This window comes from Volvox carteri, assembly GCF_000143455.1.
Source record: "Volvox carteri f. nagariensis unplaced genomic scaffold VOLCAscaffold_77, whole genome shotgun sequence".
Classification (NCBI taxonomy): Eukaryota; Viridiplantae; Chlorophyta; class Chlorophyceae; order Chlamydomonadales; family Volvocaceae; genus Volvox; species Volvox carteri.
Window position 1 is genome coordinate 1 of NW_003307620.1, and position 26,736 is coordinate 26,736.

At 57.0% G+C, this 26,736-nt stretch overlaps 3 protein-coding genes across 3 annotated transcripts; 2 read left to right on the forward strand and 1 right to left on the reverse strand.

Moving 5' to 3' along the window:
* Positions 1 to 228: 228 nt before the first annotated feature.
* VOLCADRAFT_119739 (uncharacterized protein) lies at positions 229 to 4,334 on the forward strand (the record flags this gene model as incomplete). Its single annotated transcript, XM_002957617.1, has 10 exons — positions 229 to 315; positions 569 to 655; positions 828 to 935; positions 1,101 to 1,289; positions 1,507 to 1,668; positions 1,836 to 2,129; positions 2,280 to 2,414; positions 2,607 to 2,933; positions 2,976 to 3,317; positions 3,390 to 4,334. The coding sequence occupies 10 exons, from the start codon at positions 229 to 231 to the stop codon at positions 4,332 to 4,334; spliced, it is 2,676 nt and encodes an 891-aa protein (XP_002957663.1).
* Positions 4,335 to 5,325: 991 nt separating this feature from the next.
* Positions 5,326 to 8,870, reverse strand: VOLCADRAFT_107762 (uncharacterized protein; the record flags this gene model as incomplete). The annotated part of the gene is made up of 5 exons (XM_002957646.1): positions 5,326 to 5,520; positions 6,892 to 7,035; positions 7,779 to 7,883; positions 8,112 to 8,381; positions 8,685 to 8,870. 5 exons carry the CDS (start codon positions 8,868 to 8,870, stop codon positions 5,326 to 5,328), a joined length of 900 nt encoding a protein of 299 aa, XP_002957692.1.
* Positions 8,871 to 9,636: 766 nt separating this feature from the next.
* Positions 9,637 to 26,657, forward strand: VOLCADRAFT_98760 (uncharacterized protein; the record flags this gene model as incomplete). Its single annotated transcript, XM_002957618.1, has 18 exons — positions 9,637 to 9,801; positions 11,066 to 11,227; positions 11,699 to 12,073; positions 12,395 to 12,537; positions 14,327 to 14,498; positions 16,183 to 16,340; positions 16,408 to 16,612; positions 16,728 to 16,922; positions 17,203 to 17,475; positions 17,733 to 17,948; positions 18,083 to 19,840; positions 21,296 to 21,408; positions 23,940 to 24,072; positions 24,145 to 24,326; positions 24,549 to 24,827; positions 25,404 to 25,513; positions 25,991 to 26,141; positions 26,552 to 26,657. The coding sequence occupies 18 exons, from the start codon at positions 9,637 to 9,639 to the stop codon at positions 26,655 to 26,657; spliced, it is 4,896 nt and encodes a 1,631-aa protein (XP_002957664.1).
* Between the last annotated feature and the right edge of the window lie 79 nt (positions 26,658 to 26,736).

The following is a 26,736-nucleotide window of genomic DNA, read 5'->3' on the forward strand; positions in this document are numbered from 1 at the left end:
TATGGCAGTGCTTACCTTTCCAGCTCTAGAGAGTGCCTTCGGCGGATTCTTCCCGGGCTGGGCAGCGAGAATGCTTGGATTCCATGGCACCTCTGAAATTAGGCATCTGATGCACGCGGCTATGAGGGTCCCAAGGTTGTGTCTGCGTCATGGATGCTGTGGCGCTGCTTGTTGTGTTTGCCGTTCCATGAATCGTCGTGGACCTGGGTTCAATAATACTGGGTTGGCATGTATCCAGTAACCCAGATGGGCCCGGCGCTGCAGTGCCTAGTAATCCTTCCGCCGAAGAGCAAACGGAGAAAGGCAATTGTGGCGGTGCGTCCCATTTTGCGGTGTACTGCGAAAAGGAGCAGCACACATGGGGTACTGCACAGAGGGACAGTTGGTGTACCCCGCGGGTATTGAGACATAGGGCCCATGATAGCCAACGCCACCTATCCTTATTGTGGGTGTACGCAAGCTTCTTTTAACCTTTTGGGGGGTTAGGCCTTGATCCATTTCCGTGTCTGCGAATAAGTGTACAACGACCCCACATCAATGAGCTACGTCATGTTCGTGTTGCCTGCAGGGCTTCGTCGAGGTCTATCGGGGACCAGAGCGAAGCTATAAGGTTACGAAATTACAGCCTGGCGTACGTTATACCAGCCGCGTCCAGGTACCCTAACGTCGTTGGGGCAAGGGGGTGCAGCTTAAGTGTAACCCATCTGGGTCACCATACGGAGTGCTCTGCGGCTTTGTCTCGTGTTTGTACTGTGACTGGGAAGTGGTTCGTAATACGTCTTCATGATTGATTGTCGCTGATTGCACATGGATTCCGGTCTCTGCAGGCTGTCAACCCCCTTGGTGAAGGCCCATTTAGCCTCTGCAGCGCGTACACAACGCAGGCAACGGTCCCTGCTGCTCCAGAGCCTCCCGTAGTTCAGGCAGCTGCATCGGTAGGTCGCGCACGGACCTTCTGGGCGCGAGGATGTGCTTGGGATCACGTGTTACCCGCTGATTGTGCTTACAGAGAGATGGGGGCATACCGCCAAAGGGGAGAGCATAGCACGGATTGCGATGCGCGCAGCCTGGTTTATATCGAATCCCTCCGTTTTGTGCAGAATGCCCTTACGCTTCAGTGGACGCCGCCGCCGGACAATGGCTCGCCGATTATCGGTTATAGATTGGAGCGCGACGACGGCCCCGGTACCGAGTTCAGGCACTGTTACGTTGGCCCCAATACCTGGCACACTGTGACGAAACTGAGTCCGGGAACTGTGTACCGCTTCCGACTGCGTGCTGACAACGATGTGAGTTGACTGCAGCTAATGCTGACAGTTAGGCTAGGAAGTCTGAGTTCTTGTTGTCAGTGCCCTTCGCTTCGGCAGGTATGGCGATTAGGTTTTGGAGATTCGGCATTGCAGCGTTCATACGTGAGAGAATATGCTGCTACGAAGGCATCTATTAGCCACCCCGTTACCCTGATTGCCCCATATGTGTTCGTCAACGTCTGAACTATGCGAACAGGAGGGGCAGAGCACGTGGAGCCCGACAGCATCGCTTTTGACTGGTGCGGCTCCACCTGACAGCCCTGCGGCGCTGCAGGTGGTGACCCCGCTCACCACCTCAGCAACCCTGGCGTGGAGTCCGCCGGAAAAAGACTATGGCAGCAAGGTCGTCGCTTATGAGGTGAGCGTAGCTTGGGGCGCTGCACGCGGGATCGGGACTTGGGACCGCTGCGGAAGCTCCTGGTGTGGTCAGCCTGCGGCCGTCGCTTTTATGATTCGCTGGTTCGGCCTAATGCATGGTCGACAGGCAGACTGACGTTTACTCCCGTCTGCTGTTCATATATGCAGGTTGAGTTGCAGGCCATTTCGCGCGCGGCCGTGGCTTGCATGGGCACGGCGTGGCTGAAGATCTTTGAGGGCGAGGCGCTAGCATGCACAATCAATTCACTGTGCCCGGGCTGTGCATATTTCGTGCGGGTGCGAGCCCGAAACTCGGCCGGTTGGGGAGATTGGGCCACACCCGTGAATCTCACGACAGCGCCGGATGTGCCCGAGGCGCCGCTCTCCCTGCAGCCCACCAGCTGCTCGGAATCCACAATAGTCATCTCGTGGGCGCCCCCCCGGCATGACGGCGGTTCTAAAGTACTGCAGTATCGAATGGAGATGGCTTCAGCGGAGTGCTTATGTGGCCAATGCCCACAAATATTGGGACCGGCACTCTTGCCTCCTTTATTGCCGCATGGGCCGCTTGGGTTACAGTACTCTACATCACCTCCGCCCTCCGGCGGGCAGGGCTCCCCGACGGCATTGCCCCGGCCTGTGCTTTGCAAAGCCCAGTCCCCATTGGTTGTGTACAACCGGGAGCACGTCGGGGCGGAGCTTCGTAACCTGCAGCCGGGGTGTCGCTACATTTTTCGACTTCAAGCGGTAAACGCGCAGGGGGCCAGTCCATGGACGGAATGGGTTGCGGGCGCCACAACACCAGGCGTGCCCGGTGAACCCGCGCCGCCAGCAGTGACAGGAGTGGCCTCAGGGGCGCTTATGCTGAGCTGGCAGGTCCCCCAGGGGAGGGGAGCACCTGTGACGCACTACACGGTGGAAGTGGCGCCGTTGCCGCAGGTGCCCAACTTTGGCCCGCCTGGGCCAGCTGGTATTATAACCGACCAGCGGCTCATTGTCGGACTGTCCTTCAAGCCTTGCTACCGGGGTCCGGATACCAGCTGCGAGGTGCGAGGCCTGGAGCCCAAGAGCACCTACGCGCTCCGGTTACGCGCGCATAACGACGTCGGGCCAAGCGAATGGAGTGCTTGCGCAGCAGCTATCACTAGCCACGCACCGCCGACGTGCCCTGTATCTGTCGTTGCTCAGCCGGCCTCCTGCTGTAAAATCCTGCTCTGCTGGATGCCCCCAGAGAAGGACAACGGTGCAGCGGTCTTTTCCTACACCGTGGAAATGGCACAGGTGCCCCGTACTTCGGTGAATCGCCAGGGCGGCAGCAATTCGACATCCTGGAGTCAATTGTACTTGGGCGAAGCGTGTGCTTGCTCAGCCGACGGCCTAGCTCCTGCACGGACATATCAGTTCCGTGTGCGCGCCAGTAATGTGTGCGGCTGCGGACCCAGTTCAGCCGTCGTAACGGCAACAACCCTAGCTGCACCGCCGTCGGCGCCTGGGAAGCCGGTTGTGTTGTCACGTGCTGCAACAAATATTCGCGTCCGCTGGGATGAGCCGGAACATTCATACGGCGCAGTTGTAACCACATACAAGTTGGAGGGAGCGCCAGCGGGCACGGATGAATGGACGACTTTGTACGAAGGTTCTGAAGCGACGGTGCGAGTGCAGAACTTGCAGCCAGCGACCAAGTACCTTCTACGTGTCGCGGCCGTGAACACAGCGGGACAGGGGGATTATAGCGAATGTGAGGCGATCACGACGGCGATGATGGCGCCTATGCCACCTACGAACGTCTTGGTCTCGTCGGATTCGACCGAGGATGCCGCGGCTTCGGGCCCAGCGGAGACTGCATTTCCATCAGACGGTGCGCGGGCAGAAACTATCCCGATCGTCACGGTTACCTGGCAGGATCCACCAGCGGTAAGTCCACATGCCGCGGCTATGGGTTACGAAGTCGAGGCTCGGCCGAAACCTGGGTCCGACGTAGCGGGCGCTTCAGGTGGAGGCGTGGTTAAGGTGACGGTGGCCAGCCGGCGATGTGACACGCGCTTGGAAGGGCTCGTCCCGGGCTGCACGTACGCGGTCCGCGTGCGATCGGTGGGTGTTGAGGGTACTGGGCATAGTAGCTGGAGCGAGGAGGCTTGCGTGGCGATTCAGCCACGGCTGGATGTGGACACTGCATCGGTGTGCAGTGCGAGCGCTGCAGGCGGGGGGGCAGCAGGTGGGAACAGCATTGCTCCACGCAAAGGTGGCGCTGCGTCAAAGCGCGCTAGGCGACAACAAACACTATCAGCAACTGCCCCACCAGCGCACAGCACGGCGCCGGCGGGACCCATGGCCGCGGCTTCGGCACGGGCCCCATCAACCTCTGGAGATGAGGCGGTGGCGCCAACTGCTACACGCGCGCGGTCCAAGCCTCCGACAGGCGTGCTTGGCAAACGCGGGACTGCAACAACATCCGTGGCGTTGCCTCGGCCGCGACCAAAGAGCTGGCTGGTGCGGCTCGGCGAGTGTTCCTCCATCACGGAAAATCTGTTCAGCTGCATTTTCGGGCCAAACTGGCGGCGTGACGCAGGCAAGCAGCTTCAAGCCTGCGTCAATTACGCCATCATTATAGCGGCAGTGGTCATTTTCCTTGTGTTCATCCATTGGCATGTCTCCTCGCGGCACTAAGCATTCGCTGAGCCCCGGCGACTGAGATGATATGGTTGCTGCTTCTAGGCTTGCACTGATGGCAACGCCGTGCGCCAAGCAAGCATGCAGTTAGTCGAATAGACCTTCCAATGAGTTTCTATTGTTTTGCCTAGGGGCCGGCATGGACACTGACCTCAACTCATCCTAAGGCTCTGCACAGTTTTGTGGTATGGGGTTATAGCGCTGGAGCACCCCTCGCTGTTGAGGGTTTGGGACTTTTAAACGGTACGCTTGCAGCTAGCACAGTTTTTTGTCTGGATGGTTCGTGATATAATGCACGGCCGTGTCAGTGCCCCAGGTGTCAGACGTCGTTATGGGTGTTGGTGGCAGCGAAGGCCTGTTGGGACGTATTCGTAGTCACTGCGGTCCCTTGCCAACGGTTAGATGGCCAGAGAATTCAATCTCGCAGCCGCAAGAAGGCGCTCCTCGTGCTTGTTTTTGGAGGTCTGACGAGACTTGGATGTCTCTGACCGAACATTATTAGGAGCTTGTCTTTGTTTTGTCGCTCCATTGTTGGATGACCGCACAATTCAATGCACACGCGGCCCGTTCTTCCCTTGGCGGGTTTCGTGATTGCATTCATGTCCTCACGAATTTGCAATGTGTTGGCCCGCCATCCATTGGCGAAGGCAGGTGGTGTGCCGTGAAATGCCGAAAATGAAGCACGGCTTTCCCATACGGATAGAAAGACCGGCTTGCACAGGAGCTGGCGGACGTGTGTTATGGCTGCAGCACTTGGTATTGGCACGCCGAGAGGCTGTGATGGGTTGCAGCTAAGGGATCAACTAGTGTGCTGATGGCTTCAGTTATCCACGTTTTTGCTGGCTTTTTTGCTGATTGTGTGCCCTCGTCCGTAAATACCCAGCATTATCGACATTTACATGTGCTTGTGGTGAAGAGAGGATCACCTGTATGAAGCTGTCCTGTGGATTGTTTCTGCATACTGTTGGCCAAGTCTCGCCGTGTGCCTTTACAGTTCGTCTTGTGCAAGAATTGGTATAGTCCTGTCCAATTGGTAGAGTCGTGTCACTCCTGCATTGACAATGACCGTGTCTGCGTAAAACTTTCGTAGCGTCTTCCGTGCCGAGCCATGAGCAAGGATGGAGAGCGCTGCCGCTGAGCCGGTTAAACAGTGCTTGGTTCCGGCGGCTTCGATGCGGTGCAGCTGCAGCACATTAGGTGGCCCGGGGGGGTGCCCGCTACCAGCGCGCTGCCTTGCTTTCCGTTCGTGCAAAGTTTGCATGACAGGCGTGGGAATGTATCTCACGGGTTCACATGAGGCGCACAGATGATCATTTTCAAGAGTTTTGCATGGTGACATGTTGATGAAGCTCCGAAGGTGGTTGGTCGATATTGTATGGTCCTTTTCGCCCAAGTACCCTGAGGTGGCTTTGCTCACGGGTGAGCAGGGGAGGGACTAGTGGCCCTGTTGAACGGAAGAGCCGAGTTTAAGTCCGGAAGAGTGCAGGGAATTTATTGGCGTTAGCGTGCTTGGGCGTGGAGTTATGAAACGGGTAAAACGTTCAATGCGGCTGTTAAAACAAGAAACGTGAAGGTGCACTTGTCATAAATTTGTTTTGCGGAGCAGGGTGGAGTGCAGGTGTGATGATATTGTTACTTAGTCTTTTGTCTCACCTACTTCGCACGAAGGCGGAACATGAACGCGGCGTCGGGTGAGCGGCACGGGCGGTGGTGAAGATGGCCTGGAGTTTTGGTGCGCGCCCTCGCCATTAATTGTGTCACTTAGTGCGTATCTGCTTTCTCGTAATGCTGGAGTATTGTGTTCTCATGGGCACGTATGGACGGCATGGGCGGACGGACGCTGAGGCGGCTTCCCTCTGATGCTGGTGCAGAGGGGGATAGGTGGCGTATGGAGGCCTGTGAAGGCAACGGGAAATCTTCTAGGACCGAGGGAACTTGGTCGGCCCTCGGATTATCGATCGGCCCTGCAGAGACTTCACATTGTAAATGGGGTTTCCACCTTTACATCGCTAAGTTTAGCTACAAAGGATCCTGGCACAGTAAGCGTCCCTTTTTCAGTAGGCAGCTAATTGAGCTGGATTCCTAAATCAGTCCCGCTGCAGCGGCCAGGGCTACTAGACTAAATCTCTCTCAAAAACGCCTCGCGGCTTTGACCCAGAGTGTACACTGCGCCGCAACATTTCCCGTGCGTGCACAAGCATGTCCTCGTAGTCATCATCTCCGATAAGCCATGCAGCTCAATCGTAGGTGCAATCTAGGACAAAGGGCTGGTAGGCGGCGACGAACTCGTCCACGTTCAAACCAACCTGTACCGCCGGGGATACACGTAGCCGCATGCCGGTTGTCGGTTGACACATCTCCTCCGGAATATATAATACATATCCCGAAATAGAGCAGGCCATGTGAGTCCAGGATCCCTAAAGAACTGTATTAGGGGCCCAGCACGGCGCGTGTACATGCCTTATATGCTAACATGTAGCCAGATTGGTACTCTTCCCCGTACCCAGCCTGCCCTGTGGCGCTCTCCTTCCACAGCCCATTCATCCAACCTCACCTTTAGATCCACCTCCCCCGCCCCCAGCCAGAACTCCCTCGGCTGCAGCTTAGCGATGTGGTGGCTCATGAGGATGGGCAACCGCTCCCGCATGCAGATGGGCGTCACGGCATTGTGGCTGAAGCCCGTCAGCTGGTCGTTGACCTAGCCGGCAGGAGGGTGGAGGGAAAGGAGGGAAAGGGCGCATGGGCGGACACCAATCACCTCGAAAGACCTGACGGCCGTTATGGGGTCAACAGGCGCGCACACTGTATCAGGTGGATAATGGAGCGAGCGAGCGTCCCAATATGCCTTTCACTTTCCCTTTCCTGTCCCTCGTTGATTGCCAATGAGAGACCAAAAGCCCACGTTGCGATGGCGTCCGTACGTCAGTACTGACTAATAATCTCGCAAAATCTAGCACGCACCTACGGATGAAAGTGGACATCGACCAACATCAACACAAGAGAATAGCGCTCAGGCGCCCACTTAGTTTCCGTCCAATACATAGAAAAACCCTTGGCTTCAGTCCGCTTAGCTTGTAACGCCTACAGCCACCGCATCTCAGACCCTGTCCTCAAGTAAAAAACCACCGCCCCTCCACCTTACCCCACCCTCATAGCCACCGCTTAACAACTAAGCCCGTGGCCCATGGCCCTTTCTGGACCTGATTCTCTTTCCAGAGCTGCCTCATCACTGCTGCCACACCCAAGTCCACAGCCGGCCGGTATCGGCGAGGAAGCACCAAGCCGCCAACCTTACCTGCTGCTACCAGCCGCCTTGGGGCCCCCCCTAGCCACCAGTCCGGCCCCCGGCACTGCCCCCCGTTCGCGCTCAGAGGATCCGCGAACTTTCCCCATGGCCGCCCCGCCCGCGTCCCCGTCCCGTCCCCGTCCATCAGGCCTCACCTCCTCCGCTGCCAGCCGCATATTGTAGTACTGACGTCCGAACTTGCGGCCGCCCAGCTCCTGCACCCCCACCTTGAGCTTGTCCGCATGCAGCCGGGCGGTGTACTGCGAAAGCCAGTCCCAGGGAGCCCGGGACGCGGCGCACGGAAGGAGTGCAGCGTATGGACAACACGCTGAGAAAGAAAAGCTGTACGGAGCGCTTGGTTACGGCAAAGCGCTTTAGGGCACGATAGAACAACGGACGAGCTTGCGAGGTTGAGCTTGGACTTATCATTCCCTTCCTCAATCCTCACCGTCACCCTTATGCCGATTCCTCACCCCAGCGCACTACACCTGCACGATGACGCAATAGTACTTGGAGTTACGCGGGTCCTCCCAGCCCTTCACCGACTCATGTGCGCGGGTGTTCTCCATGACGATACTCTTGCACAGATGGTTGATGGAGGCCGCCCCCAGGCAGCTCTGACGGAACTCCAGGGGCTGATCGTAATAGTCAGCTGGCACGCGGACGAAGCTGAAGGAGGAGAAGTTGCGGTCGATGAGCTCCTGTTCTAGCTGCTGCTGTGTGGGACTTGCATCGGGGGTGACGGTGAGACGCGGCCGCTGCGGCGGGGGGGAGGCACCGGTGGCTACCGCAGCCGAAGATGGCAGCTAGCGCAGGCGGGGTTGGGTGAAATAGGGGGTTCGGGAAATCAATTGGAAAGGTGGGGCATATGGAAAAATGGGACCCCGGGGATGGAAGACAGTCGAGTACTTTGACAGGGTGAAAGTTGTGCGTGCTGCTCATGCGTGGTGCGATTTGAGGGCTATGTCAAGAGGGATATAGCTTGGAATTGGGGGCGCCTGGCGGGGATGCAAGCTACGTGATTGGGAGGGCCGCAGGCTTTCAGCCCCCGAGGCACATACCGTTAAGACAGACAGATCCAGTCCAAGTGCATGAGCAAGCTTGTCAATCCGCTGAAGTATCCCCAGCTGGAGCTCGCCGAGTTTATGCACAGCGAGCGCAGTCCTAACGGCTGGATGCTGCTCCAAGCTACACAAACGGGAAGAGATGGCATCATAACGTGCTTTTAAAGATTCGGCATCAGCCATTTTAATATGGTAATATTACTATTAGCTCTCGTATGACTGGCCCGAACACCGAATGTAAAGCGGTGACGCCGTACATCGACCGGCATTTTTTTATGTGCGACATGCAAGCGAGACGGTTATCTAACATGGTAGCTAAGTAGTTTGAATTTCGTCCATTTTGCATAAAAATGTCGGATTGGGTCCCACTTGACGAAAGAGAACTCCTCCAAGAGGACGATGAAACCAAGGCTTATCGCAACAACTCCTCCCCACAACAGCCGGTATGATGAAAATATGTAAATGTGTCGCTATGATTAGGAATTATTATTATTATCATGTGAGAGGCATGCGTGTCCGGCGCCCGACGACAGGCAATTTTGCGACTGGGACCATTGTAGTTCCTTAACGCTTGCCCTGCTCAGACACCTGCACCGTTAGCTGTATGAAGGGCATATTTCAGATAAATAAATCTTGGGCATTCGCCGTAATGCTCCATTACTCAGTACCATGCGAACACCTCCCATGTTAACCCACAACTGATCAGCGCTAGAAGCTTTATTGCAAGACCTTATCCAGCTAACTTGTATCGCTTACAAAGAACTAGCCATCCGAAGTGTGAATCCCTAGCTAAGTATTCAACCTTACGCCCTCGTTGTATCAACCCTCCGTGCCATAGGGCCCTCCTGGCGTTGGCTTCGGTGAGCCCGACGCCAACTTGGAATTCACGGATGCCGCGGCAGCTCATGCCAGCTCTGGTAGCGCCCCTCGGCGTGAGATTACCCGTGAAATGATCATCCGTGCGCTGGAGAAGCAGGGTAATCGACGGCGGCCTGGTGCCGGAGTGGACGACCCCTATGCGGAAGAGCGTTTTCTGGCGGCACAGTCCCACCTGCACCTAAACGGCCGTGGCATCACTCGCATTGCCAGCCTACGGCCAATGACCACCTTGGAGGTCAGTTACTGGGGCGATGGCCTGGTACGCCTCCATACGCTGCGCAGGCCTCCAATACATGCAGTCGGTAGCTTGTCGTGCCGGGAAGGAACTGGCTGTGGCCAATTGTTATGCCCTCGCGTCCTTCTGTGCCTTCATGACCGGCCTCGCGTACCGTCTCTAATAAAGCCCCTCTCGTTGCGGTGGAAGGGGACTAAGCACGTGATCGTCGATACCCCTTCTATCACCACCTGCATGGTGGTTCTGCTGTCCAGGGCAGCGTAGCACCCGCTTGGAGCCCCTGCCTTCCCCCCTTCAATTGTGTGTGGTTCGTCTTTCCCCCTTTTCATCTGCTGCTACTGCGCTCCAACCAGTACTGCTGGCACCCTGAACCCCGTCACTGCTACGGGCCCACGCGATTTCGCTGCCGCACAGCGGCCGCCCAAGCAGCATCGCTTGGCAAGCCACACTCAAACAGCCTTCGCGCCAGAACAGCTTGCGCTTGTTTTCCCCCTGTCCTCAAGCTCGGCACAACCCACAACCCACATCCCGCTCAACCCGATCCAGTTCTCCGGTGCAATGTAAAAGTTTTTACAATTGCAGCTGAGGCGCGCCCTTGTCTTATCCAGCTTAGCACAGTTGTTCTAGTGATCTGAGCCGCGAGAAGGAAACGGCGCGGGTGACCGCCTGCTGTACGTATACGCACAGCCCTGAGCCCATCGCAGTGGTACCGGTTCTGACCCAGAACGGGCGCGTATAAGCAGCAGGTGGTCGACAGCGTTCCAAGGCGAGTGTCCCATGATGTCAGGTGGAGGCAATGGAAGCGCACCCAGGCAGCTCGCAGAAGCGCACCCACATGCATGCGGAGCAGGCCCTCGTGCGGTCCACCGCCGGTGTGTTTTCCGCACATCGGGACTTGCGTCTCCTTCTTCAGCTCCTTGCATGTGCTATAGCGGATTGGAAGGTTTGGGCGCCAGTAGCCGTCGTAATCACAGCCACAGCAGCAGCGTCACGCTGGCGGGTAACCGATACACCCACACCTCACCCGCACACAAGTCATCAGCACCACCCTCTCTTTGATTCGGCCGCTCCTTTATAACACGTTCCGTGCCGCCCCGACCAACTCCCCACCCGGCTCCACAATGCGCGTCTGTGCACCCCCTTGCGGCGATTTGGTCTCGCTTCCCTCCTGCGCTGCGAGTCCTCTGTGCGTGCAACCTGATACCCTGCGCTGCCGCTGCAAGCCTCCCTGTCGCTCATCCCGGTGCGGTTTGTATTCCATCAGGTACTGTACTTATACGACAACCAAATCAGCGTCATTGAGAACGTGTCTCACCTGCGCCGCTTGACGCACCTCTACCTGGCCAACAACTGCGTTCGGGAAATCAGCGGGCTGGCGGGGCTCAGCAGCCTTCAGAAGCTCTACATAGAGGACAACTGCGTGCAGGTATCAGGGGAAGATTGTCGGGTGTAAGGAAGAAACCGCTTGACGCCAGGACCGGGGGAGGGGGTGCGTGTAGGAGGGGGGAGGGTTGAGAGGAGGGTGCGGGCTAGGGGGAATGGCAGTATGAAGCGGGTTGGGGCCGGAGCTGGCGAGAACATTGGTGGGCTGATGGGCTGGGGGGCTGACAGGATGGTCGAAATGATACAAAGGGCAGAAGGAGGTCAGGGGGCAGGCAGTATGCCCTGCGCCTCCCCATTCCGTCCCAGCGTGCCGCGCTCATTCTCCTTCCCCAGCTCGTTCCAGCTCTTCTTCCACTTCCGCACATTACAAGTTACCAACCCATCCCCCGAGAGCCTCAACCCCCCCCCTTGCGCCCCCGAGCTACGGGGGGTCCACCCGTCTTTCCTAAGCCCAAACCGCTCCTTCATCCCACCCATCACTTCCGCCCCCTCTCCTTTCAATTTCCACGCGCAGGTGGTTTCGGGGCTAGAGGCCTGTCCTTCCCTGGAGGAGCTCCACGTCTCTTCACAACGTCTTCCCCCCGGTACCCCCCTCACCTTTGACCCGGCCACCGTAGCTGCACTAGCACCCAGCTTGCGTGTGTTGACCGCCGCGCACTGCGGCATCACCGCCGCATCCCTGCATCAGCTAGAGGGGCTGACCCGCCTGCGTCGCCTGGACCTGTCGCACAACACCATAGACGCTTTCGAGCCAATTGACGCTGTCATACAGCCGTGTGCCGTACTGTCCTCCCTGGACCTACGGGGCAATCCGGTGTGTAAGCTGCCCAAGTACCGGGACACGGTCATCCTCATGAACGACAGTGTGTCGACGCTGGATGATGAGGCGGTGAGAATGGGAGGAAGGGGAGAGGGGAAAGAGGGGAGGCAGGGGAGAAGGGAAAGAGGGTGGAAGGGGAGAAGGGAAAGAGGGGAGGAAGGGGAGAAGGGGAAGGGGCAGGAAGAAGGGGAGAGGTCTTGGAGGGGGAGGAGGGGGCTCCGATGAGATGTTTGACCCGAGGTGAACGACCCGGGGAAGAGACGTCGTTGATTCTCCACCACTAGCTGACCTCCTTCCCGCTGTGGGGCTTTTACCCCAATTTTTGTCCTCATCCTCATCCTCATCCTCATCCTCATCTTCACGGCCACCACCTCATCTCTATGCCACCAGATCCCCGCTCAGCACCGGGAGTTCCTCCTACGACTGCACATCCGCCGAATGAAGGCGCAACTCGCGGCGGAGCTGAAAGAAGACGCGACAGCAGCGGCAGGCCAGCCACAGCCACAAGCTCCCGGCGACCAGTACGGACAGGGGTACGGCGCACCGCAGGTCCCGGCGGCGGCTGCCTGCAGTGCCCCCAGCCGGGTACCCCCGAGGACGGGCGGCTTTCATCCCGCAGCGGGTGGTGGGGGCACGGGGGGTAGCGGCCGAGCGAGCCTATCACGGCATGCCAGTAACGGTAATGGTTCCATGGGGGTGGCCAGGGGCCCCTCAGGAAGGGCGAGTGTACCAAACGTTACTCGGGGCATGGAAAGCATGTCGTTACAGCGGTAGCAGCGGAGGCGGCGTTGGAGGGGCAAGGAGACGGCCGCGAGGGCGCATATGGCCGGCGGCTGGAAAATGGGAGGCTGTGGCAATGGGATTGACACCCTTGTTTCCTGCACACCAGTCTAGGGTAGAATAGGGAGGAGTAGGAGGACTCGGGGTGGTTTGGGGGCGGCTTGCGTAGGGGCGGCTTACTTAGCGAGGAGGCAAGACATGTAGAAAGCACTGATAGGTGGCTGTCGGGCGCGGCGCGGTAATACCGCGCTGTCATAAGGTGGGCTGACTCGGCTCACATAGGTTAGTGACTGTAAAAAGGGGGGGGAGGTGTGGTCTGGAAGGGAACTTCCATTGGATGGCTGTGCACAGACGACGCTGGCTGAAAAGGCCGCGACAAAAACCTTACCTGGGCCTCGCAACAGAATATGGTTACAAGTATGTACAGATGTATCGTGTTCCTTGCAGCTGCTGCATGGAGGTGCATGGAGGTTGCTGGGGATGCCGCAAAACGGGGGCGCTTCCGGTGGGCTGCGGGTGCCGCGTTCCACTCACAGCGCTGGGACCTACCTTGGGGCTCTCGCCGCCACCGTACCGTTAGGATAGACGTCGGTCGCCAAATCTCAATGATTCAGGCGGGGCATGTAGCTGGGAGGAGTCACTCTTGGTCAGGGGTCGAATACGGTACCAGCAAACGAGGGCGTGGGGAATTAGTAAGGTCTTGCGCATTTTGGCATATGCAACGGCAACACACATGCACACGCGACCTTACTGATTATTCATAGCACACGCGGATTAGTGGCACCGCTTCCGTCCAGAGCAGATGGCGGCCAGGAACCCTTACGGCAGGTGGAAGGCCTTAAAAATTTTCTTATAGACCACCACCACCTGCTCGGCTGCTGAGCAGCGGGCTCTGCCCTTTGCTACAGAAGGGTTCAGACGGCCGGTCCGCTGTTGACCGACAGCGACAGCTCACGGAGTGCGTGAGCAGGCCAGAGGCAGGCAAGGAAGCGATAGTTAACCGAGGCATTTGTAGACCAGCAAGACCAGCAAGATGCTTGGGCGGCGGTACCTCCAGCACGTGGATCCCCCAGAACCGGGGCAAACGTGCAATGCATAGGCGTCACAACCCAGTGGAAGTGGCTCACGTCATGTAGCTCACCATTTATCCATGGGGGGGGGACGCAGCTGCCGGGGTCGCCGGCGGCCATAGCTTGGGCACAACAGCTGTAAATCCACTATCCCTTCCGAGTGATGTATCTAGCTTCTTCCGGCGGCTTCGGGGATCCAGCATAACCAATTTTTTTCCTGAAGGGGTTCATGGACCGCCTGAGACCAGTAAAGTCCTTTGGTCTTATGCAGCCGTGCGACAAATAGGAGCGCTCGGGGTCAGGCCTGCCTCCTCCTGAGCAGCCCTGACATCATAATAAGCCTAGGTAGACCTATAAGGTGAATACTGGCTCATACCATGAAAAGCTTGGATGACGCGTGGTATGGGGTATGGGCTGTGGGTGCAGTTTGCGCTAGAGGAACCGCATTGTCGCACGCTCCGTTCGTACGCAGGGCTGGCGCCGCTGCGAAGTGGCATGAATCACGAACGCAGAGGCGTGCGAAACGAAGGGGCCTCACGGGGAAGCTGCACGGCTTCAAGAGGACGAGGCGGTTAACGCAGAGCTCCGGTAGCAGGCTGATCTTTGGATCGGCTGCCTGCCTTGCAGCTATCGGGAAGATGACGGTTAGACGGTTATGTTCTAGTTGTGTATGTGGCCAGTAGGAAAAGCGAACTGAGTAGGCATCTGTGCATCGGTGTTACGTTTGCCTTTACAAATAGGGAAAGTTGCGTTGCATTACTGAACGGCAGGCGGTTAAGCCCCTTTGTTTTCCTGCAGTCCCCTAAAAAGGAGGTACACGCCTGCAAAACATGACCATTCCGGCCATTGATGGCGCTTGTGAATAGGCCTTAAGTGAAATGTGTCAAAAACCGGTTCATGTGTTTGTAAGTTCTGTTACCGAAAGCGCGTCCAATTTTGCTTGTAACAGCCCGGCGATTCATCTTCGCAAGGAGGCACGAAATCAAAGCGGTCCTAGGGATACAAATCTCAAAGATTCTAACCCTGCAGAAACACGACTGAAGGACTTGCAGATCGGCAGGGATACATGTGGGCAAACCGTCGTAGATATTTTCAGGATATTACATCCAGCGCCAGACCCTGGGGCCGCTGCCGCGCTTCATAGGGCTAATGATGGATGTGTATAAGTCCTTTATCATTCGGTAAACGACATATATTTTGGCTCTGCTGCCGAGAATGTCACTCCAATGTGATGCGGTGTACGGCCACACTTTTCCAGCAGTTGAGGAGTTCTCGATGCTGTGTCGCTTGGGCATACGGCTGGAAATATCTGTCCGTTGTGCCATTTACAGATGCTCTGCACTATGCTTCTGGGCTAATGCCGTGAGGCTCTGCTGCTCTAGACGCTCCGCTCAGAACTTTCCCTAGGTTATAGTTCAGCGCGGCCGGGCGCGCCGCGAAGGCCCGTGCCGTGCGTCTTGTGAAAGTACTGTTACTGGTTAACTATCTGCGGTGACCCGCGCGCGTGTCAAGACGTGCGTGGTTTCAAGGCTTGCAAGGAGCGCCAGGGAAAGGGGAGCACGCTTTGTTATCGCCCCGTGCCCCAGGTTGAGGAAGGGACCTAAAGCCAGGCAGGAAGGTGGGTTGCATGCAATAGCTGCCTTCAAGGCTAACAGCCCGGCGCGGATGGCCCTCTGGCGAAACGTACCTCGACGGTCACCCTTAATCTCTTGGAATACACGGAAAATGTGTCTTGTGCTGCCTAGGGCGTAGGCTGTTGGCAAAGTCTACTTGAGGCCGCATTTCCGCGTTGTCTGGCGCGTACTCCACTCGTGCTCAAGCATTGTTCAAGAGTGCTCGAAAGTCAATAATAAGTGAATAATAAGTCTGATGCAAGACATTCCATTAATATGCAAAATATCAACGCATTCCACAAGGTCTTTCCTCTTCAAGACCTGCAGATGCAGTTCTGCAGAACGCGCTGAAAAGTTTATCGAACCCCGTGTAGGAGACCCCTCCTTATAGCCCAACGAGGAAGCTTTGGAATGCTTCCGGGCTCGCTGTCTGCGGGTTGGCGACACTGCAGCGGGGAACTTCCTATGCCTAGCACGACGCTTGGGGTCCAGGTGCGAAGGTTTCCCTAATGCGTCACTATATATCAGGCTTGCCGGCTTAATATTCCCTAACGCCCAGAGCGCTGTGCGCGCCTTTTCGCATCTGGACAGGGGCACGGGGGCGCGCCGATTCACTCACACACGTTATCAAGCGAGACTTTAGCGTCGATGTATGAACAGTCAACTGATCGGTCTAGAGGTGAGGTTGAACGGTACACCCTGTTTCGGCGCGAAGCGCCAGCATGACAATGGCTCAGCAGCGCCTTGCGCAGGCGTGGCTTCGGAAGCTGGCAGCCTCCAGCAACAGTCTAGTATGCTCAAGAATGCATCAGATCCAAGCTTACGGTCAACAGGCAGCAGCTTTGCCGACTTGGAATCAGCAGGGTATGCAAGGTGCGTCTCAGCAAGCCGGTCCAGGTCGGCTTCAGACTCAGTACGATTGACATGTTTGTTTTTACAGGCATGGCATACATCGCCAAGAAGATCCTGACATCTTCAGCGCGGTTGGCGGTATGGAACTGGGCGCGGACGGCGACTTGGAGTCACTGGGCGTGGATTTCGCTTCGACCAGTGGGCATGAGCCGCTCGCGGAACCGTCTCGCACGGTATTTGTGAGGCATACTAATCCAGCTGCTGGCGACGAGGAGTTGTTGGCAGTGTTTAAGGTGGGTGGTGCGGCGCTGATACGAACTGGACGGCGGGCGGGGATTGTGACATTGTATGTATCCCAGACGTGGCTCACGCGTGGTAATGCACTTGTCCCTGGCTTGTTACTGTCAGGTGTTCGGCGACGTCGGGCACATGTACACCATTAGCAAACACCGTGGCTTCGTGATGGTGACGTATTTCGACTTGAGGAACGCCATGCGGGCCCAGGCGACACTGAACGGCTCTCACATTAACGGTATCAGCCTTGGTAGCACATCCCTGGAGGTGCACTTCTGTGCTCCCAAAGGGGACCCGACCATAAACCAGGTGCGGGGTTTGCGGAGATGGCCAGGTGGGAGGTGGGGGGAATGGGCGCTGCGGGGCCGGCCAGGTATTTCCGCAAGCATGTAGGGGTTAATCAAGGGATGGGTTTGGGCTTCAAGTCCTTGGTTATGCATCTCAATCCGTATGTGTGGAAGGACTGGGCCTGGTTTGAGGTGAAAGGGGTTCGTGCAAGCGTCGGATGATGCGCTTGCTGTTCCGCTATGGGGAATAGGATATGCATCATCTTCTGAGTCGCTTGTCGTTCATCCCCACATGCGCACAGGGTACGGTCACCGTGTTCAACCTCGATCCGGATACCACAAACGAGCATTTGGTCTGGCTGTTCTCTAAATTCGGTGACGTTAAGGACATTCGTGAGTCGCCTGACCGTAGCAACCAAAAGTTCATTACTTTCTACGACACGCGGCATGCGCTGGAGGCCTTGCGCCTAATGAACAAGGCCGAACACCTTGGCAAGCTCCCTTCGAACATCACTCCTCAGCTGGCGGCGTCTTTATCACAGCATACCATGCATGGGGCGTCTGCAGGATTCGAGGTGCGCAACGCAACGCGGCAATGCGCGCACTATTTCAGACGGGGGCACTAGAGCCACACGGGCGCAATGGTAAAGCTGGCAGTTTAGGTCCTGATCGAGCCCAGTGCGCACTTTTGGGACGAGCACAAGGGCTCTTCCGTTCAATGTCACTATTGAGTTCATCTAGCTGCTTTACCACACTTTTTAAGGAGCAACGAATTATACGTGGATGCAGCATTTACTTGATCGGCCCTTCGTGGTTGCATGCCATGCTGCAGGGTGTTCAGCGATCGCAGTTCCTAAGCGGACAGGCGGGAAGTGCAGGGATGTGGGACTCACAGCACTCACCGGAGCTGCTGCAGGCGCAGCTGGCTGCAGCAAGGCAGTCCGCATCACGCGCATCATCCCAGCCCGGTACATCGTCCCCCAGCCCTCTACCTGGCACATCACCTGCGGGACCGGCGTTCCTTGCACCAGCGCGGCAAGACTTGCAGGTATGAAAGTTATCTTTTGCAGGCGCAAATACCCGCAAGGGTTGCAACAGTGATATGAAGCACCGCATGCTGTTCCCGTTGGCACTGGATCAGTTGTTCGTGTAGTGTCCAACGTTTGGGTGGAATATTTGCAGGTGCCGCCTTCTGTCACGCTGAACCTTCAGCAACAGCAGCAGCCAGGGCAGGCTGTCCAAGGCATTGTCGGCAGTCAGCAGCAGGCTGTGGAGCAAATGGCGGCTGGAGTGCGGCCGGGCCTGCATGTGTCGGACTCAGCGTCCAGCATGTCATCGGTGGCGGGGCAGGCCGCTAACCAGTTATTTGCGGCAGCAGCCGCGGCCGGTCGCAGCCCTCTCGGGGGAGGGGCCATAATTGGCACCCACGGTCATGGAACCCATGGCGGCCACGTGTCAAAGGCTGTTCCTTCGCTTGCTACTCTTTCAGAGGCGCAGGCGCTGGAGGAACAGGCCGGGCTGTATGCGGCGGCTGGGTCAATGCTGGCGGGGACCGGTGGCCAGAGTGGGATAGAGCAGACCGGTGGCAGCAATGCTGCTAACGTGAATGCAACTGCCAATATGCTAATGGGGTTGCAGCTTGGACAGGACCAACAGCTTTGGGCGTTGCAGCAACAGATGGCTGGTGCGGCGCAGGGCCAGGCGGTAACGGCGGCATCTGGACAAGCAGGCCTGTGGGCGGCTGCTGCTGCTGCTGCTGCCGCCGCGGGGTCGCTGTACGGTCCTTCTGCCCAGCAGCAGGCTGCGGCAGCTGCTGTGAACCTGCAAACACTGCGCAATCTGCAGGAACTTCAGGCTCGTCAGCAGGCGCAGCAGCAGCAGGTGGCAATGGCCACCAACCTGGCATTGTTGCAGGGCCAAACGCTGTCGGCTGCCGACCTGAACGCGGCTGCGGCGCACCTGCTACACATCGCCGGCTTGGGAAATGCGCTGGGGCAATCCCCTTCGGCTGCAGCATCGCTGTTGCCCGCTGCGGCGGGGCTGGGCATGGGCAGCCTCGGCGGCCTCGCTGGAAGCGCTAGCAGTCTCAGCGGCTTGAGCAGTGCAGCTGCTACGCAGCAGCTGCTGCAGAACGCCATGGCCATGAGCAACATGGGTGTGCTGGGCGCGCTTGGCACGATGCAGGCCGCGATGGGAGGTCAGCCTGGAACAAGTCGACTGAGCGGCTCATTTGGGTCCCTCACGGGCGCGTTGGCTGGATCGCAGGCCGGCAGCAGCGGCCATCACAACAGCAATGGTGCTCGTGACGGCGCCGGAGGCAACCGCGGCGGCGGCCGGTTAAGTCGTCGCACCACGGACCCGGCCGCCGAGCTGGAGCGCAAGTTGCAGCAGGAGAAGCTGTATGCGTTGGACCCTGTTAAGATCCGCAGCGGAGAGGATAAGCGTACAACGCTTATGATAAAGAACATTCCCAACAAGTACACCCAAAAGATGCTGCTCGCGACAATGGACGAGCAGTTCAAGGGCTCTTATGACTTTTTCTACCTCCCCATCGATTTTAAGAACAAATGCAACGTGGGCTATGCCTTCATCAATATGATCAATCCCTACGACATCATTGCCCTCGTGGAGCGATTCAACAACCGGCGCTGGGAGCGATTCAACAGCGAGAAGGTCTGCAGCATCAGCTACGCTCGCATCCAGGGCCGCGCCGCACTTGTCGCGCACTTTCAGAATTCAAGCCTGATGCACGAGGACAAACGCTGCCGGCCCATCCTTTTTACTGCGAACGGCACCGAGACCACAGACCCGGAGGCTTTCCAGAACGACCCTTCACTGCAGCCCGTGCCCACTGCAGCAAGCGGCGCGGCCATGTCGCAGTCAGGCAATCAGCAAACCGCGGCGTTGGGTGGAGGCGGAGCTCTAAACGTCGCACCGTCAGTCAGTATCGGGCCTGCGCGTCTGCGTGCTGCTGCGGCCGCCGCAGCTGCGGCCAGCGCATCGGGAGGTGGCGGTGGTGGTGCTGCCCCGGCCGCTAGCACAGGGCAGACAGTGGAGGAGCAGCGCGGCGGTTCTGTGGGGCCACCAGGACAGAACACAAGTGCAGGTTGCTAAACATTATCATGGGGCATGCGAAGGGCAATGGACGCGTCTTTTGCGTTTGACGGGTAATTAATTTTGGTTTTGCCATCAGATAAGATAATCAATATGAGAACAGTAGTGTCGTCTGGGCAACGAATGTTGGCAGCCGCGCCGAATGCGTCGGCGTGTCCCAGTTCTGCGCGCATCATCCTTGTCGCCGCGTACGGCACAGGGTCAAGCACATGGTTGGGCTTGCCTGCTGGCAAGACCTCTGACCGTGCGTTGTGTGCCAAGCTCACGGACTCCCAACTATTTTCTGGCCCTGCTAGTCCATGTTTTCCATGCTACGCCATTTTAGGGAGGGGCGGTTTGTGACCCGCTTGGCCATCAAGAAGTGAACGCGTCCTGTTTCAGAATTTTTGGCTGTTGTGGAAGGCGCGCCTGGCAGGCTGTTCTTTGATGGACGTATATCCATACGTGCCAGGACCGCTGGATCGTGTGGAGAAAGGGGTGTTTCGTCTTGCTTTTATGTTATGGACGGGTTTGCAGGTTGCCTTTCTTTCTGCAGCCTTTTTTGTTCCGGCCTGCGCTGCTGCGCGCTTTGTACAATACCTTAGGGGCCCCCTGTGCGGCTGACCTCAGCCGGCCGTGGTGGCTGCAACTCCCGACTCTCGAGTGTTTTGACGCGCGGTCGTGCCCGTGCGACCCGCTCCCTGCCTCGGTGCTGCTGGCCCCCCTTAAGTGGCCACCACACCGGGTACTCGGGTCTCTGCGGGGTGGCAAGTGTTGCGTTGTGTGCCTTTGGTGATAGTAGTTGGTTTTCGCTAAAACAAACATTTGTGGTGTCGGTTTCCTGATATCAGCGTAGCGAGTTTTGAACAATTCGTGGTTATGCTGGTGGTTTGATGCAGATGCCATGTGCAAATGTGCGCGTGGCTTGAGCTTCGCCGGAATGCAGGTGTGCAGATGATTGCGCACACTGACTGACCGACCGGCAGCACATCGCGGCGGTGGGAGCTATGGTCGGTGCGCCCCGTGGGAAGCTGCTTTGGGCCCCCATTGAGTCGCGACTTCGCTTTACACTGCATCGGCACGCGAGGCTCATGTGGGCGCATATGCTCTGTGCATCGTCGCGGCAGGCGAGTTTGCTGTATTGAAAGGGTTTGTTAGGGCGGTACACGTTTTTTTCTCGCGGTGGTTTGTAGTGATTGGTAGGAGAGTTTCTATGCGAGTGCGATACAAGTGTTGAGATGTAGAGGGAAGTGGCTGTCTGCCGTGCTTGCACGCCCGCGTGCACCTGCGCTCGCCCCGCAGGGGCGGTGCGAGCAGCGCGACGACAAAATGTTTTTCGTATTAACTGTAGAACAGCCGAGCGCCGCGGTCGTGCGGATTCTTGGGGTGAAATGTGGGGTTTTCCGTGGTCAAAGGTGGGACCACTTTTTGTGGCTGGGGCATGGTGCGAGGCGACGTTGTATCGCTTAGAGCGGCTGGGCGCCGCGAGGTGCAGACTTGGCTTGCCCAGGCTGGCCTGGTGGCCAACGATGTCCCTGCCAGCATCGTATCCAGTTGCAGCAGTCGGCTACTTTGTTATAGGATGATATGGGGCATTCGCGAGTGTGGAAGTCAGTGCGACACTCCTCGACCTCCCACCCGTGCATGCGGGGTTTCATAGCGTCCTGCTTTCCTGCGGAGCCGCAGCTGGGATGTCGCCGGCGGGAGCAACGATTGGGACAGTGGATGGTCGCCTGGGGCGCTTTTTACGTATGTGTCCCGCCGCTTTGGCGTGTTGGTTTGGTTTTTGTTCATCGGTGTGTGTCGAGGAGAGAGCTTACTAATTCGCAAGGCAGTCGTTTGTGTCCTATGTGAACCAGAAGAAGCAACGGCAGTTCCCGTTTTCCAGTTTGTTCCTGAATAGAAGGGGCGCGGGGTCGTAGCTTGCATGGCCGGGCAGCTGTTTGCCTGATGGCGGCGCTTGAAAAATCCCCGCTAGCCGGGGCTTGCGCGTTGTCGAGATGGTGCCTAGTGCCGTTGTCCGTTAAAGCGTCTCGAAACTACTTTCTAATTGTTTCACACATGCATTGTTTCGCGGTGTGCGGCGTGCGGGACGGGGTATTTCGCATGCGGCGACGCACATTCTTCGCCGGGCCCCAGTCGTGCCATGGCCTTGGCAGGTCTCGGGGATATGCCTGCCGTACAGCCGCATTGTCTGCTGCCCTCCGTACGGGTGCATTGCACTATTGGACCCGCCTCTGTTGCCTTTGGTTTGTATCGTTGTGCAGCATATACTTGACGCCTGCTGTTGTGCTCTGCTATGTTGCCACTCGCGGCTGATTGCTGGGATGCCTGCGTGCACACATGCACTTACCGGTGCGTGCTCGTCGAACGCCGCCCGGCCGGAAGCCGTCGAGGTTGACGGCAGAGTGCTGCTTGAATACCGCAAGTGGATGTCGGGTGGGATGGTCATGGTGGGCTGTCGGCGGGCGGGTCGGCAGTCTTCTGCCTTCCGCTAAGTGTGCGCGCCACGTTCTCATGAGCAGGGCGTATGTGAGAGTGTGCGTCTGGAGTTCAACGCGCATGTTGTCCGGTGAACAGGAGAGGCGCCCGCGGCGCTGCCATAACCTGTGCCCCTTCACGCTTTGTGAAGACCCTTCGATGAACTGTAGGCGCGCTCCCTGCCGCGTACACGGCATGCACCCTGGCTGTTTGGCACCCTTATGTCGTCGTTGAATTCTTTCGGCATGTATGTGCGCTTCCGTGTTTATGTTTGTTATGTTTTGCTTCAGTAAGCGTTTTATAGAAATGCCGCCTCGGTTCATGGGGCTGGGTCTGCACGTTTTGATTTTAGCGCTTTTGCTCATGTGTGTGGCCTAGTAAGTCCTCGAGCATGTTGCTATGAGCCTTTGCTACTTTGTTTGCTTTGTTAACCTCATCTCATGTTGTTTGGTTTGAAATTGTATGAGTATTTTTTGAGTAGTCTAGGAGAAAGAGATTTGACTTCCTTTTGGACGCCACGTATTGTACATAGAGTCGGTCGGGGGCCGGCAAGTTGAGGCCTGGTTTGGCGCTGAGGTGGCCGTGCACGTGTCTTTATGTGCTCGGGCGCTCTCACGCAAGCGAGAAAGTCGACCACCCTCCGGACTGCGTAGTGATCAGCAAGCTTGTAAAGTAGTAAGCTAAGTGCTCCCCTCCGCGCATGCCTCAAAGGCAGACGTATGATCATTGTAACAGAGCGCTTGCCAAGCCTGGGAACCCAGGGGATACATCAGTAAATCCGCGAGTTACGACGTCCCGGCTGCCAGCGGGCATCACTATAAACGCCGTACTGGACGGCCTTACCCACCTCGTTGGTGATGGGTTACCCCTGCTCTGGATCGCTTTCAGCGTCTCCGCCTATTTCATGATCCTTCGCGACCCAAACCAAAATTTCTTGCGATGTATGGCATCCTTCCCTATCGTGCCCAAATGTGCTGACTTTAGGCGAACAGTGTTTATCCCGGCATTTACAGTGACAAGGCGGGTGTGTATCAGGATGCCGGGATCCTTTAGGAGTGTTACGGAGCATTTAGACCCGTACGACATTGATGGATGTTTCATGGCGACTTCCAGGACATTTTCCTACATAGGTATCATTTGTGGGTGGCCAATTTTACATTACATTAAGTTCTTCCGCTCCCTTCGGGCCAGCGGCCAGGCCCTTCCGTAGTGCTTTCGGGACAAGGCGAAAATCAATCCATCATAATGCTCCGCAAGGGTGCTCAGGTTGTTCTGCAGTCCGAGCGTACAGGTATTATTTTTAGTCAAGGACAATGAATATGGCGGCCAAGGGATTATACACGGGACATCAAAGTCGGGCTTCGTGATTTGCAGGTCTCCAGCAGACCTGTGCCGCGGCTCAGACTGCATTTGCGCGCCAGTTTGGAGCCCCTGCTCATAATGATTCGCCTACCACACCGCTCAGCCCCATCATGCCGGGCATCGTCTCTCTGCCTCGGAAAGTGATTGGCACAGCGCTGAGCCTGACCGGCAAGGCCGTTGCTGGTGCAGCTACTTCCAGCTACGTGAAGGACCTGGTTTCTTCGTTTGCGGACAAGGTGCGTAGGGGGCGCTCCATAACGAGTTTCATCGGTAACTGTTTGCACATACTCGATTATTAAATTTTGTAGGCCATTGTGAGCGAGTCGCTGGCCAAGGTTGAGGACGTGGATATTCCGTTCTGGGCTTACTGGCTGAGCATCGGGGGCTATAGCAGCCCAGCTGGCTACAAGAAGTTTGCAGATGCGGCTAAGAGCAAAGTCCTTGGCATGGAGCCGCAGCAGGTCACTGACCTGGTCGTGGCGTTCCACAAGTAAGTCCCGAAGCTCTCCCGCAACTTGGAATACGCATCTGATACCGGTTCAGGCAAGATCACGGATTGCTGCTTACTTTAACAGAAGGCTAATAGCAGTTTCCGGAGTCCGCTCACTGAAACGCGTCCTTGGTCGTGCTCGTCGGGGGTTAGCAGCCTTACTGGTCTGCGCGTCCCATGGTACTGGCGCAGCTCATGAAGGGGTTCGCATTGCTTTTGCAGGGTGAACTACTACGATAAGGATCTGTGCACGGGTGTCGCTGCGAACATATCTGCCAACTTCACGAAGTATGAGACGGAGCAGCTCTTAAAGGTGCTGGGGGCGTTCCTGGAATTCGGGTTCTATGACCTGGCAGCATATGACGACATCGCGGACTCCATCACGTACTGCAACCACTACCTGGCACCCATTAAGGCTTCGCCTGTAGAGCTGGCCAACGCGTTCGCTGCATATCAGAAGTTCGAGCACGAGCGCGGTGATCTTTTCCTTGCTCTGGCAAGGTATGGGGATGTCATGTCGAAAGATGAGAACCAGTGGTAAATGCACTCAGGCGCTGGGGTCTGTTTGGTACTTCGTATGCTGTTAACGAATACTAGAGAGGAGCTGGCCATCATATAGGCAGTCAACCAGTTCACAAAGTATAGTCGTGGCAAGCATTTCTGCAGCCTATGATGCTGCTATGTGCAGTTTCCGTCTTGGGGGTGTCTCTTTTGCCTGTCAATGCGTGGCGGCTCCGTGGGTCAGATCTGAGGCGGTAGACCAAAGGAATTTTGGTTCCGCCAGCCGCGCCCCTGTGGTATGGACGGCATGACCGTCTTGCGCGTTTACCTTTCAGTGATAAACCTTGCCACGTTTCCGTAGGATGAAACCTAATCGTACACGCCAGTCAGTATGGACATGGCTACTAGCAACTGGGGACGCCACCAGGATTGGATGCTGTCGGTTATCCTAGAGCACCGGTAACTGTCGACCCGCCTTGTTGGTCACTGGGCTGTGAGGACACGGCAAGGGAAAGGGAGACGTAAGCGCTGCGGATCATTCATCCGTTCATGCTTTGGTTATTTGATCCGTGCTAGGGGCTTCAATGAGGCGTCGCTTACGAAGCTGGATGCTGATTCCCGCAAGGCAGTGGTGCTTAAGGCACTGCGCGCCTTCCACGCCTTCCAGTTCTGGCCGGAGGCCACCGGTGGGTACTCGGCAAGGGATTAAGATGGCTTTGTACGTCTCTACTGCCAAGCTGTGGACGTGATAGGCGTTCGCATGAAGCTCCGCTTGTTTGGTATTAAAAATGTGGATACTAACGAAAGCATGCTCAAATACGGCTCGAAAGCACCTGCAGATGCTTGCTTATTGGCGTATTACATAAATTGATTGATTAGTTTCGAGAGCTGAATGGAAGCAGACGAAGTTTTAAGCAGTGACGAATGTTGAGCAACAGTTGGAGCTTGGGAGCACTTTTGCGCTGTCCGGTTGGCTCAGAGCGAAGGGCAAGAAAATTAAGCCTTAGTATGAGTATGTGATGCGATGTGATGTGATGGTGGTCCTCAGATCGTGGCCTAGACTCGGTTGTACAGTAGTGTGGAGTGTGCATCGTGTGTTTTAAGCTGGGTACTTCATCTTCACGCTGACACCCGGCCATGTTCGCCACTCCATGTCCACGCAGAGGCTTTGCTGTACGCCGCCAAGAACTCGCCGGCGTCTTACAGTGCCGACGAGATGAAGGAGGTGGAGAAATACCAGGCGTTGCTGGAGGACGCGCAGGGCGGCGAGCTGCGTGTGTTCAAAGAGGGCGACGACGTGGACTCGGTGCATTGGTAAGTGACGTTAGCTGCAAAGCTAGGAGGTTGGTGCGCTGTAGGCGATGGGCTCAGGTAACCCTGGCCCGTACAAGACTCATACGCGATAAGCGTGACTCGCCGGACCTACCGGATGGTCGTGAATGGCTCCTCGCCATCGGGACTTAATTTCTATTACAGGACCGTTGAGAGCATAGGCAGTGCAAATTGATAAGCGGCATACAAAAGGGATCGTGCCAGTAAATAGCGGATGATAGCAGAGGAGAGGGTTAAGGCACAGAGGAAGAGGACAAGTCGCTGCAGCTGAGACGCCGGCGTAATGAAAGTTAAGGCATATGCTGACTGCGACAGGCGGCGCGACGGATTTGCATTTGGAGGGGTCGGGTAACCGTCGTGTCCCATGTTCTTTGTGAAAACTTGCTCTGCAGGTACGGCCACCACACTTCAGCACCGTCGTCGTACCAGTTGTACGTTTTCCGTGACTCGTTGGTCCCGAAGCAGTACTCGCCTGCCGGCATGCGGCCTCTCAAGTGAATGTTGGTTACACGACAGTCTCGGGGGGCTGAAGAGCGAGGAGGATTGTCGACACAGACCAGCTCTTTCATCCGTGAAC